The sequence below is a fragment of the Meleagris gallopavo genome, chromosome 7, assembly GCF_905368555.1.
Source record: "Meleagris gallopavo chromosome 7, MGAL_WU_HG_1.1, whole genome shotgun sequence".
Classification (NCBI taxonomy): Eukaryota; Metazoa; Chordata; class Aves; order Galliformes; family Phasianidae; genus Meleagris; species Meleagris gallopavo.
The window spans coordinates 29,481,583-29,494,542 of record NC_139410.1 but is presented as its reverse complement, the minus strand read 5'-3'; the positions used below and the strand labels follow the sequence as shown (position 1 = coordinate 29,494,542).

General features: G+C 36.4%; 1 protein-coding gene across 8 annotated transcripts in view; it reads left to right on the top strand.

The window, feature by feature from the left end:
• The window catches only part of NCKAP5 (NCK associated protein 5), a 338,518-nt gene that overhangs the window by 255,713 nt on the left and 69,845 nt on the right, over window positions 1–12,960 (top strand). For all 8 annotated transcript variants that reach the window (XM_085228902.1, XM_085228905.1, XM_085228903.1 and 5 more), the window contains one exon: window positions 4,786–4,905. In XM_085228902.1, the coding sequence (XP_085085028.1) occupies window positions 4,786–4,905 (120 nt within the window). The remainder of the gene's footprint in view (window positions 1–4,785; window positions 4,906–12,960) is intronic.

The window sequence follows — 12,960 nt, the reverse complement described above, 5'->3', positions numbered from 1 at the left end:
ATGTGCAATTATTAAAATGTTTTGGATCATTTAGCTTCAAAAAGACAAGTCTGAAAGGAACATAAATACAGTATTTTAGTGCAGATAATGCAAGGAAGAATATAAACTGTTTTGTCTACATAGAATGACAGGAAAAGAAATAATGCTCTTAAAATGCAGCAAGAAACATCAAGCTAAGATAATGAAAAACTTCTGCCACGCACCTGAAAATTTTCCAGATGCAAATGTAGCAATGTATTTGGGAAACAACTTTATGACCTTAAATGACCTTGAAAAACCTAAGAGATATTCAGAGGTGCCTTATGGGTGAGTGATCCAAGAATCTAGAAGCTGCAGTTACCAGCTAGGGCTCCTGGAATCAGAAATCCAGAAGCGAGTGTTCCCTAAATCTCTTCACCCAAGAGCTGTTGCTCCCACACGTTGGGGATGAATGTAACATTGTTGGATGCCCTGGTTTTTTGAAGCACGACAAAGCCTTTTGCTGTAGAAGAGGGATATTGCCGCACAGCAATTAGGAGTGTTGTGACTTGAAGGTGGTCTGTGCAATCCACAACATATGGACAAGTTTGCACTGCTGCTGTCTGTGCTGTATATTCTGCCTATGCTTCATATACACATATGCTGTATGGTCTGTGTATCATCAGAGGACTGCAGTCAACAGAGCTATTGCTGTAACACCTCTTGGAAACATAACTTCAGCTGTTTTTTAAAATTTCCAAATGTGTGTTTCAGCACAATTTAGCTGAAAATACAGACATTTTCTGACATATTAATACACACAAAAACCTGATCCACAGTTTGTAATATAAAACTATATGTGAGTAATCATTTATCAGGTTAATCTCAGTATATTAATCTGTAGTTTGGGAATATCATGGATGTTTTCTGATGGAGAGAGAAGCTTACTGAGTCCTTTTTCAAAGGAAAATTCATACTTTCTCAGTAATGAAACTTCCCAAACTCATAGGAAACAAGGAGTTCATATGGACACAATAAAAACAGATTTCAATACATTTAATAAAGTGATTTAGTTAGTATTGATGGGATTCAACAGCTGCTTACCTATTACTGAGTAATAACAGCTAATTTAATATCCATAGAACGAGGATAGAGGGTACTATTCTAAATGCTAATGAATATTAACTGTTAAAGTGCTCCTGAACCATTCATGCAAGTCTTTTTATAAGAAAAGACAGAAGCACAATAGCATACAATAAAATGGAAAGCAGGCTCCTTACACCCGTACCAAATAGGTAGGTACTTCAATCCAAATAGTAACCAGTAAACAGATAAATCTGCTGTAGTGCAGCTAAGCAGTAAGACAGAGCCAGTCATGCCACAGTGAGATAACACACCTCTGGGGCATAGTGAGACATGAGGAAAAGCTAAGAGCTTTCAGCAAATGGAGAGGAGTGATTCTGCACAGTAACGCACACCGCATAGGCTTTAGTGTGAATTTGAAATTGTCCCTCAAGGACTAATTTTTGTTTAAATTAAGTACATGCTGTAATGTAACGAATAAAGCGCTGCATACTTGCCAGTATGTGGAAGGACTGTGATTCCACTGAGAGATTCTGGTGACACAAATTGAGTGAGCAAAGCTTGAGTGATTTATCAATGTCACTGAAACCTTGAAATGGAATTACAGTCTTAAATGTGCGCTTTTCAAGTTTATCGTTTGTTGCAATACATATAGAATTTCTCTAATGCAGGAATCTTTTTTTTACTGAGACTTCATGGAGAAACTATATTAAATTGAGGTTTGTGCTGAATTAGCCGCACAGCAAAATTTCACAATTCAATGTACCAAAATTATATGGATTCTGTGACTTACTAATAGAAAATTTTACCTCTGGGAAATTTAAGAAGTGATAAAAAAAAAAAAACAACAAATTGATGTGATACAAACCTGCATGCTCTGGTACTTATTGGAAGCATCTGTTCTTTCTCCTTTCTCCTCCTACCTAAAGACTCCTCATATCACGTGAAAGAATAGGAGTGCTGGATATTGTATTTTTTATTTATATTTTCTTTATTTAAGACCTGGATCAGCAGTTCGAAATTTAACTTATGCCACTTAATGAAATTATCCTGTGATCTGTGTACCTGCTCTTGGCATATTATCTTAATAGAGGTATTGAGGTCAATGAGCTTTTATTTTGGGTTCTGTAGGAAATATATTTCTCCATTTTTCTCTATAAAATAAAAAGGCATTGAATGAAGTATTAAAAAAGAAAAAGTGTATTTGGAGGAAGAGCATTTTGCAGAATGAGCCTGATGCTGGTAAGAATAGGGAGATGCTCAGTTACTGCTACAGCGAGAGCACAAGAATGAGTACCTCAAGTATCTTGGAGACTGCTGTAGTAATAGCTGCTCATTTTGCCCACAAGAGAGGGATGAGAAGTTTTAGACAATTTGAGAGTTGTATTAATTGGTAATTTTAGAACTTCAGCGTTCTAAACTGAGACTTCATTTTACTGGAATACTGCTACCGTAATGTTCTTCATTTCTGCTCTGTACTATGAGTGGCATTACCACTTTATAGCATCTACAGGGGTAATCTGCTGTCTTATATTTCACATTTTACAGGAAGTCTAAAGCATGAAACATAAATCTTAAGGATTTAACAGTGTAAAATAAGAAAGTTTTGAGCAAGGACATGGCTAAAATTTAATTTTTTTCTACATTGTCAGTTTCTGTGAATAATTTTTCCCTCTCAGTGCACTTAGTTGTGTTGAAAAGTTAAGCAACGCTGTAACAGCTAAGGCTCTGTTTTAAATTCTGTGATTATTTGTGAAAGGCAGATAATGATAGGTCTTAATGCTCCTAGAGATTGCTTTGTGTGAGACCAGAGATAAGACAGTTCTCACTGACTAAATCAAAGCTTTAGATTTTTACAAAGCATCAAATTCAAAAGTTGGTTACCTTAGAAGGCTATAGCAATTTTACTTGAGCAGCTTGAAAGCCACTTAAAACAAATATTAAGGTGAGAATCTATCAAGAGAAAATAACTGCATTCATCTAGTAGTATCATAAAACCTGATGCCCACTACAGGCATTAAAAGACACACAGAATTTTCTAAAAGTCTCAAGATGAGCCTACTTGGTTGTGCCTTCACCTCTTGTAACCTCATTGCTGGTTGCAGTGGAAACATGAGCTACCTTAGCTGAGAATTTAGGCTGCTTCTGACAACAGTTTCCTCCCCTGTTGATTTCTCATGAGGTTATTATGTTGATAATGGTACTGACAGGACCCTGTATGGGGATCCAGAGGCCTGTTTCACTGCCTTAATGTGGTGAAAAGTAAAACCAATTAGGCAGTATCATAGGGCAGCAACTATCCTAAGTATAAAAGCATAAAGGGAAGCATTTTGGAGGTTTAAATAAAACTAGATAATGGCTGCAGCTTATTATTTTTGTATGTGATCTTAATTTGCAAATGACTCTTCCTGATTTATGAAGCTCCCATACCTCAAAGTAGACAGCTGTAGAAATTAGGTGGAAAGGAATCATAGAATCACAGAATAGCCCAGGATGGAAGGTACCTCAAGGATCATGAATCTCCAACCCCCCTGCCACAGGCAGGGCCACCAATCTCCCCATTTAATACTAGACCAGGCTGCCCAGGGCCCCATCCCATCTGTCCTCAAACACCTCCAGGGATTGGGACATGCACAGCCTCTCTGGCAGCCTGTTCCAGCACCTCACCACTCTCATTGTAAAGAACTTAATGTCAGGTTCAGCTTGCTCTTTCCTAAGCCCTCTTTCCAATAAAATCCTTTCTTCCTCTCTACAACCAGAAAAAGCAAGTCCTATGTTGCCATTAAAAAGAAGATAGATCATTTGCTGCATATGGAAGCCATTAATTTCTTTGTGATGAACCTGACATAGTCTTGGCTACAGGATCTGCATCTTTCAGTTTTGGCAGTTATGCCTTATGTTGCAAAAGTTTCACACCACCTCTGCTTCTAATGGCCTTTACTCATTACCTCTGCTGTAGTGGCCTATCTTAAGGTATTTTGGTGTCTCGTATTGGAAATGACAGGCAGGATTGTATTCACAGGTATGTCTGGTGAGTCAACATCTCACTGTGGCTTAGCATCCTACAGTGACTAGTTACATGGAGGGAGGTGCGGAGCATCTGCAGCATGCCAGCCAGCATTGCTGACTTGGTTATTCCAGAAAAAGCAGATGTGAAATGAGACTTCAGAAGAGAACCTTGAAGGCACTGTGCCTCTTTCAACTTATTCCTGATGTGGTACAGCTGAAGCTTTTTCCTTAGCTTATGCTTACTACAGTATTCATATCTCAATTGCCACTTTCTGCTTTGAATAGGATATATAAATTATATATATACTATAACAAAGTCCCTTTTTGTACCGACAGAAAACACCAAGAGGATGTATCATGTAACTATTATTTCTCATTATAAGATTTTTTTGATGTTATTGTGATTGATGTTATTGTGATGAAACAACCAGAAAAAATGAAGTAGCACATTTTCCTGATTTCTATTATTTTAAAAGCTGTATATGTTGCTTATGTATATCAAAGTTGATTTTCCATGCCTGCCAGTGCTCAGGAGGTGTTTGGACAATGTTCTCAGTAATATGTTTTAATTTTTAATTAGCCCTGATATCATCAAACAGTTAAATCTTTGTAAGTCCTTTCCAACTGAACCATTCTAAATTCTTAATTTCTTCTTAGTATCTGACATTACACAGACTTTTTTAAGGAGTTTGTGTTACCTGCTTTCTAATCTTCCTGTTTTCCCTTGTTCTGTAGGATCTGAGGGAGGAATGTATAAAGCTGAAGACAAGAGTTTTTGATTTGGAACAACAGAATCGAACATTAAGTGTGCTTTTTCAGCAAAGAGTCAAACCAGCTTCTGACCTCCTCCTTCAGGTAGGAAATGTCCTTTGCAGAAGGGAAACTATGAGTTCTATTTTTGTCACAATTCTAAAATATTTCTCTTCTTTTTAAGGACATGTCAATAAGCAGAAAATGACAGCTGATAGGTTTAAAATATTAGAAGAATATCAGTAATCTGTAATACCGTTGAAACTGAAAGCATGCACCAATGGGCAATGGTTACATGTCATGTGCAAATGTGGAGAAAGGAGCACACCTGTGGATTGACTTACTTGTACAGTATTTCTTCAGTATGATAAATGGAATGATATGGGTTCATTATCCCTCAGCAGGGGAGGAACTTAGATTTCTTACCATTCTGCTTGATGGTGAACAGTGTAATTTCCTGTGAGAAGACAGCCCATTTATTTAACTTTTGCCATATGTGTTACAAAGACTTAAGTACGTCTCCACAAGCTTAGAGAGATTTTTATTTTTTAACCTTTTATGGGAGGATATAGCTGAGGAACCGATTGACCCATTTCCCACTCCTTTACCACTCTGGAATAATAAGAGAGACTTTAGTATCCCTTTCGATTTGGCAAAGTGCATTATTATGAATTAATCCATCTTTATGACATCCTTTTGTAGAAGTGGAATTGCTGTGTATAAGTCCAACAGATCGGACCATGAGCTAGAACTGTAAACAATGACTAAGTGAAGTGTGCAGACTTCTAGCAGTGGGACAAATTCTGGTTTCATTAACATATGCTATTTATTATTAGAGAAAAACTCATGAATTTGAGGTGAAAAAATTGGATAATGTCAGCACACATTAATTCTCTGATGCTATGCATGTATATATCAAAGTAAAATCTAGCCCTTGCACTGTTGCTTGACAGCTGACATCTGCCAACTCTCATCACTTTGGGTTCTTTATTGAAAAAACATTGATCAGCTCACCAACTAGTGCTTAAAGGCAAGGAAGCCCCACAGTGAGATCAAATAGCTATACTTACTGTGAAACTCAAAAACATAGGCAGAGTGATGCTGGGTCACCATCGTAGGGATCTGGGTTCTTGCATTATCTGTGGATTCTTGATTTTGTGTTGATTTAGGTATTGCTAGGTCAGGACCTTCATTCTTTTGTTTTCTTCTTGCCTGACCCCTGCTTTCTTTCCTGTTTGTTCATCCTTGAGAGGATCCTGGTTGTTATGTACAACTGATATCTCTTGATTCAGGATCTTTAATACATCCAACGCAACATGTAACTTTAATGCTCAATTTTTCTGGTTTTGACAGTCCCATAATTTGCCCCTTCTTTCTGTTTTCTTTTTTTGTTTCCACAGTCCGTACCTCTAGTAGTCTATGCTAGTATTGGGTTAGACTGCACAGAAGTTTCATGTTGCACATTCCCTATTACAGATTGTGGCAACAGTAAGCCAGGTTTTTGGGGAGTGTTATGGCAGTGTTAGATGGTATCTGAAAAGCAAGTGGTTTGACTTCAGTTCCTTGAAACTGGATTTTGTCACTGCCGTAAAAGAAGTTGAAAGGGATGAACCTGCATCAAATAGGACTAAATGGTATTATGTTTTCAAGAGGAATTCAAACTGTTTTACATCGTTGTCCCTGCACCATCTAATAGACAGATACTTTTAGTACGTATAGATACTCCTCCCCCCACCAAACACACAAACTCTTTTTGCTTACTTTGTATTTATTGGCCAAAGAAGAAAGAGAATTTAGATATTCTTGAAGTCCAGGTCCCCCAGATGGCAGCAGAATATACTGCTGTGTCCTTAGGCTTGCTATAACCCCCCTTGGGGAGAAAGAAAAAGCAGGAAACAAGTTGCAGAGTACGTGAGAAAATGAAAAACTTCTGCTAAACACGTCATATGTCACTCTTACAGAAAAAGAATACAGTCTGTTAGTGAGTTTCAGAGATCTATTTGTCCTCTAATTTTACTTCAGGATTGAATAAGTGGTGTGTCATCTGTGATCTTGTAGTCTGAAATATAAAATCTGAGGAGGGATTTTTCCTTAGGACTGAAATTAAGCAAATGTGTCTGAGAAAAAGGAATGAGTTTAGATTATATCGTCCTGAAAAAGCATAAACCCTGGGTTTAGAGCAGGTACTAAATAGTTATTTAAAGCCCTCTACAGCAGAGTACTAAATATGTTGTTAAGGATATTCCTCTTAATTCATGGACTTGACCAAAGTGAATGGACAAGTGCTTTTGGTGGTGTTGGGGCAATGAACATAGTGTTACTTTTACAATTCCTGTACTGTCTGCTATAGTGAAGTTTAATTTTATTTGCATGCTGATCTCATCCTAGGAGTACTCATACTGAGTGCAATTAAAATTTTTGACCTGCAGAACAGAGTCTAAGCTAAAAATAAATAATATTTGTTCCTTTTGTCTACAATTTGGTAATTTGGTAGTATGTTGCTATTAGATTATTCTATGGTTGGCATTGGGAAACTCTTGTACTAAAGATTATGCTTATTTTAAAACCATAAAAATTCCGAGTAGCTCAGATTTCAACAGAAATACAGATTTCTTTTTAAAAAAGTAAAAAAAATTAAAATAGATTTCCTCATTACCCTATGTTTTCTTTTTTATTTTATTTTAGGCAAATGGTGCACATTTTATATGTCTGAAATTTTTTTCTTTCTCTCAACACACAGTTTGATTTAGGTGCTTTGAACTTGACTGTGGAATAGTGGCGTGTATGCAGAGCTGATTGCACCTTGCTGTTTTCCCTTGTGGAAAAACAGATTACTGCCAAATTAAAAAAAAAAAAAATGTAGTGAAGGTTTTCATGACTGCTTCCTTTACTGTAAAACTCTTATTAGAAGTATTACATTCTCATGCATTTACAAGAAAAGTAGTCATGAAATTAAAGGGTTAGTAATATTTTAAAAGAAATAGAGATGGTTCATTAAGGCCTGTGATAAAGTGGATTGCCATGTAAGTTTTTAGCAATTAGAAATGTTGGTATGCTTACTGCTTGTAGTGACTGTGATGCAGAGGACATCTCACTCCTGTTGTGAAAAGATTATTGAGGCTCCGATGCAAAAATGGAAGGATGGAGGAGTAGGGAGAGATAACTCCATCTTTTTGTTTTTCATCACTTCTTTTGTACTGTAGATGATTTTAAGAGGTATTTAAGATATATATTTGAGAGCTATGGCAAGAAAGGTTTGGGAAAGAAAACCGGGAACTTCATTTTGGGGACTTTTTATTTTTTACGAAGGATGCTATCTTTTGTTCAAAGAAACATTGAACGATTTAAACCACTAAATTGCAGGCATTTTCAATGTTTAGCTGTGGCTTCTCACTCAGTTGTTTGACTTTATCAAATAGAGGCCACTCGGACTTGAGACAAAACTTTTCACTCTTTTTTTTTTTCTCGTTAGCCCTCTTTTCCCACTCATTCCTAAAAACAGTGCGTAGCAATTAACATCAAACATGCTTCTAATTTGCAACGGTGATATTACTTTCCTACAACAGTTACTGAGCAGTAACAGGAGCTGGGATTTGCCTTCTGATAGATGTTGCAGTTGTTTATAATATATATCTCTGCTTACATGAAAGCAAAATGTTTGTGAGCTGAATTCCACGGGTGGAATGTCTTGTTTTCACTTTTCACCCAGGAGGTTGCTGTCACAGCTGCTTACAGAGCAGGCAGGGATCTTTATGTGAAAGGTGCTAAAAGTGGCAAGTAGCAACATTTATTGAATTGATTTACTTGATTAAGAAGTAAAATTTTCACAGTTGAGAAAGCATAAAATAATATTACTAATGATAAGATTTACAGTATTTCTCATCCCAAACTGTATTTTCATTGTCATTTTATTCCCATCATAAAAATGCTTCTTTACCAATTCCAGAAGGACCCATTTTCTCTTGTGTTTCTCTGGCTAGGTTGGTTTCATTTATTACTCTTGGGCCATCTGCATTGTTTATTTTCAAGTCTAAAATTTTGTCCACAGTGCTACACACAGTCTGCTGAATTCTTTGACTCCAATAATAGGTACTTTGTTGTATCCACCTTGTCATTAGCTCTTGTAATGACCTGTCAACGATCTGACATTTTTGATAGACTATGACTGTACATACTTACAAGGAAACAGTTGTGCAACTTAGCAGGAAGGGGTAAATTGCACCAACGACATTATTATATATGAGACAGAAGGAGGGCAATTAATTGCCCGACCACCTGACAAAAGGAGATGGAATATCTGGCCTCAGAGTCTGACCTGTGGTTCAGACATCGTTAGACACAATGATGGCTGAGCGCAGAAGGTTAAAAGTGAAGTTGCTGCACTTTGCAGCAATTCGATATACAGATAGTTAAGTTTTAGAAAGAAAGCATGAAGAGTTTGAAATTAAAGCTAAAACTTTAATTGATATTATAACATTGTTAGAAAACAGTCAGCAGTCAGAAGTGTTTTTAAGTAACTGGATCATCATACGCTGCACAGCAGCATAATTCCTGTCTGTCAGAAGGCAGTTCCCAGTGCTGCCTTGTTCCTCTAGGCAAGAAGACCTTAGACCAAGGTCACCCAATTGTGTTTGAAGTCTTATTTCCTTCCTTCATTTTTGCTCCTGAAGTTGTCAGGGCACTCCTATTTGCAAATGTTCTGAAACATTCCAATTCCAGGCCAGACTTGCAAACAGGCTTTTTTACTCAGTAAATATGAAAACATAAATAAGGTTTAACAGTCTTTGTAGTGATATTTACTTAGTCACAAATCAAGACTGGTGGCTTAAAGTAGAAACGAATTTTAGACCCACTAATTGTTACAGCAGGAGAGAAGTCATGGAAACCTGTTTGCTCAGTAGTTATGAAAATCTCAGTGGCTGTAGGAATAGATGGAATGTTAATCACTTTAATATAAAGTATGTGTGAAATATATTATTTTTAATATATATATTAATATATATATATATTTAATATATATTTAATCTAGTACATTAAAATTTATCCAAGAATTATGTGGGCAGTAGAGCATCCACCAAGTAGTGAGGTGGTACTTTTTACACCAGTTACAGTTCTCTAAAGATTTCAAGCCATAGCCCTGCAGGAGTGCATTCTCCATATCAAGGGTAACAAAGGTCTGGCATTACTCTCATGAAGATCCTGTCTCAAACAAGAACATACAGTTCTTGTAGCAATGTCAAACGATAAGAATGCTTCTGTGAATCAGGAATCAAGATAGCAATCTAGAAGGGAACAGTCAACGATTTTTGAGACTTTCAGAACAAATTAAAGGAGCATTTCTTCATTTGCAGATGCTGATGTCATTATTTCTAGTCTTGTATTATCTCAGTAAATTGTAAATTGATGCCAACTTTCTATTTCTGTTTTGTTCCCACTCATCAATACCATTGAGAACACAGAAATCTGAATCTCTATTTCATCTCAGCTTAAATCATCAGTGTTGAATAATATATTGTAAGTCGTATTTCTTGCCTTTTTTACAGCTCCGCCTATATGTTTAAGGAGCATTAGAGAAATACTGTACTGATGTGGCAGGCCTTCACCAAGGAACTAAGGTTTTCTTGCTCTTTTTTTTGTCAAAGACCAACATGCAACTGATACTAAGTGAACTGTAGCTTTCTCTTTATTTTACACATGTATCTTTATTATCACTAATGATACTCATGAGGGAAGGAATTTGATATAGCATTTGAAACACTGATCAAGTATGTAGGCAGAGTCATGGGTTGGAAGGACCTCAAGGATTGTCAAGTTCCAACCCCCTGCCAGTTTTCCATGTTTTTTCCTGTCATTTTGTACATTCAGTATGAAAATATATCTTAGACAAAAGGTATGAGTTCCACAGTACAAAATAGAACAGACTTGCCATCTGCTTCAAACTTCTAATAAGCCTTAATAAGGTGCATTTTTTTATTTTTTTAATTTTGTGTTATATATAACCTGCAGCAATGCTGAACTTAAGGAGAATAATCTATGTGATGCTGTTTCAGCCTGCTCTGTTTGCTGAATGTATCAGAAAGATGCATTAGCATCTTACCATATAAATTGTTGCATAAATGCTCCAAGTGTAAATAAGTATAGATGCTAGAGGGAGCCCTTTGAATTTTGCAATGGAGTAGAAAAGTAGCCACTGCAAGCCCTTCTTAAACACATTATGGTAAGCAACAGGTGTGCTGGGTAATTGTTGTCTCATCGTAGTGCATATTTCACACTCCATAAGTCCCTAATGAATTACCAAAACAGTGCGTAAAATTAAATGATTTTGAGGACTTTCTTTTGTCATAGTCAAATGGAAATCTATTGAAATCCTAGGGCAGTATAAAAATATAACCATTTTTATTGCAGATATTCCGTTTTCTCCTATTACACTAACAGAACTGAATATGTAGTTTGTTTTCCTAAAAGACTTCGAAACTGAAATGAAGGACTACTCAAAAGTGTATGTACATGAAATAATAGTATATAAAGCATTAATTTCATCTGTAGTGTTATACTTTATACATGTGAAATGTCGTTTATAGTTTACTTATACCTGTGGTTTTGTTACTATTTAAGTATAATGGCAGACTTTATGGACATGAAGCAATAAGGAGGTGTTGCCCTTTACTTAAAAGTGTGCCAGTAAGTACTTGGTAAAATCTAAGCAGTTCAGATTATATCAGATCAGTGTAATTCGCTAGTACTTATAAATTACACTTGCCATCAGATGAATCTAACATCATGCTAAGTAGTTTTTAGCACATAAAATTACTTGAGAAGTACTTTCTGTTGCCATCTGCTATGAAAAAATTCTTTTTGCTGGCATGTATGCTGTATGTTTTGTATACTTTTATGTATACTGTGCATGGAAGAAAGAGCCAGTAACTAAAATAAAATGTTGTTCATAATTAATCATAAAACACCTACTGAACTAACCCCATCTTTTAGCACTCAATTTTACTAATGCTCTCCTCTCTTTCCCAAATGACCTATCTTCTTTAATGATGGTTTGGATAGTGGTAAGATTCAGATCCTCATCCAAAGCCTGCAACGCTATTGACTAAATCTCTGTTGACTTAGCTGAGAATGTGAAATACTGTATTGCAAGATAAAATCTGCAAGTAGATGCTCAGTGAAACTGAAGAGTCCATTAGTGCCTTAACTCTTAAATTACCGTGTAGGTAGCTCTCTGGTAAGGGCAAGCTAAAAGGAAACGTTACCTTTGTCATTAATTCTTTTATAAGGTGATATTGACAGACTTGAGTCTTACTGTACTTTTAGCATTTTTAGATTGCGTTCATGCTCATTTCTGCCTGGATGTGAGCAAGCCCTGATTCTTTAGTCACTAACAGATGTCTGGATGCAGAGAGGAGCAGTGATTTGTCTGTGTCCTGTATGCACTGCAAGGGCATCTTGAACACTTTGAATTAAACTCCATCTTACTGCATTAAAAGAGTGTCAAAGTAATGGCATCTTGAATAAATAACAGTGCTTAAAAAATCTCAAAAAAGATGCTCGCTCTTCAGTTCCTCCTTCTGGTCTGCACCTTATGAGATGAATGTAATTTTTGGTAGTTTTAAAAGCAGAAGTACTTCATATGATTTTTTTTAAGTTGCCTTTTCCTTCCTCTTAACTCCAGTTTATTTTTCCTCTGAGTAAGAATTGTGTTCTCTTCCTGTACCGTAGATACACTTACATTAGAGCACAGTTATTATGATTATGGATTACAGATACTTGCAAGCATAAATCTGAATCAGAAATTGGCATTGTATTTTAGAAGCTTGCTTAAATTCATTAAATAGTTCTTAGGAGATTCTTGACAGTAATTAGATATATGGGTACTCTCAGCTCTGTTACCAGTCTTCACCAGCTCATGGGGGGATAACAAATGGAATTAGCCTCTAAAGTAGGTTTTTAAGGTCCTTCATGTGCATGGGACAAAACTTTCTACTGGTCTGGCACTGTTCTTCTAAAAATCTGGCTACTTATTTGGTGCTGAACTGGGAGCTGACCCCTTCTAACATTCCTCTATAATACCTCCTAAGCCCTGCTTTTATCTACTGTGAAAAACTGATCAATTCATAAAGCTGCAGATTTCTCATGAAAAGTTGGCACTGCTTC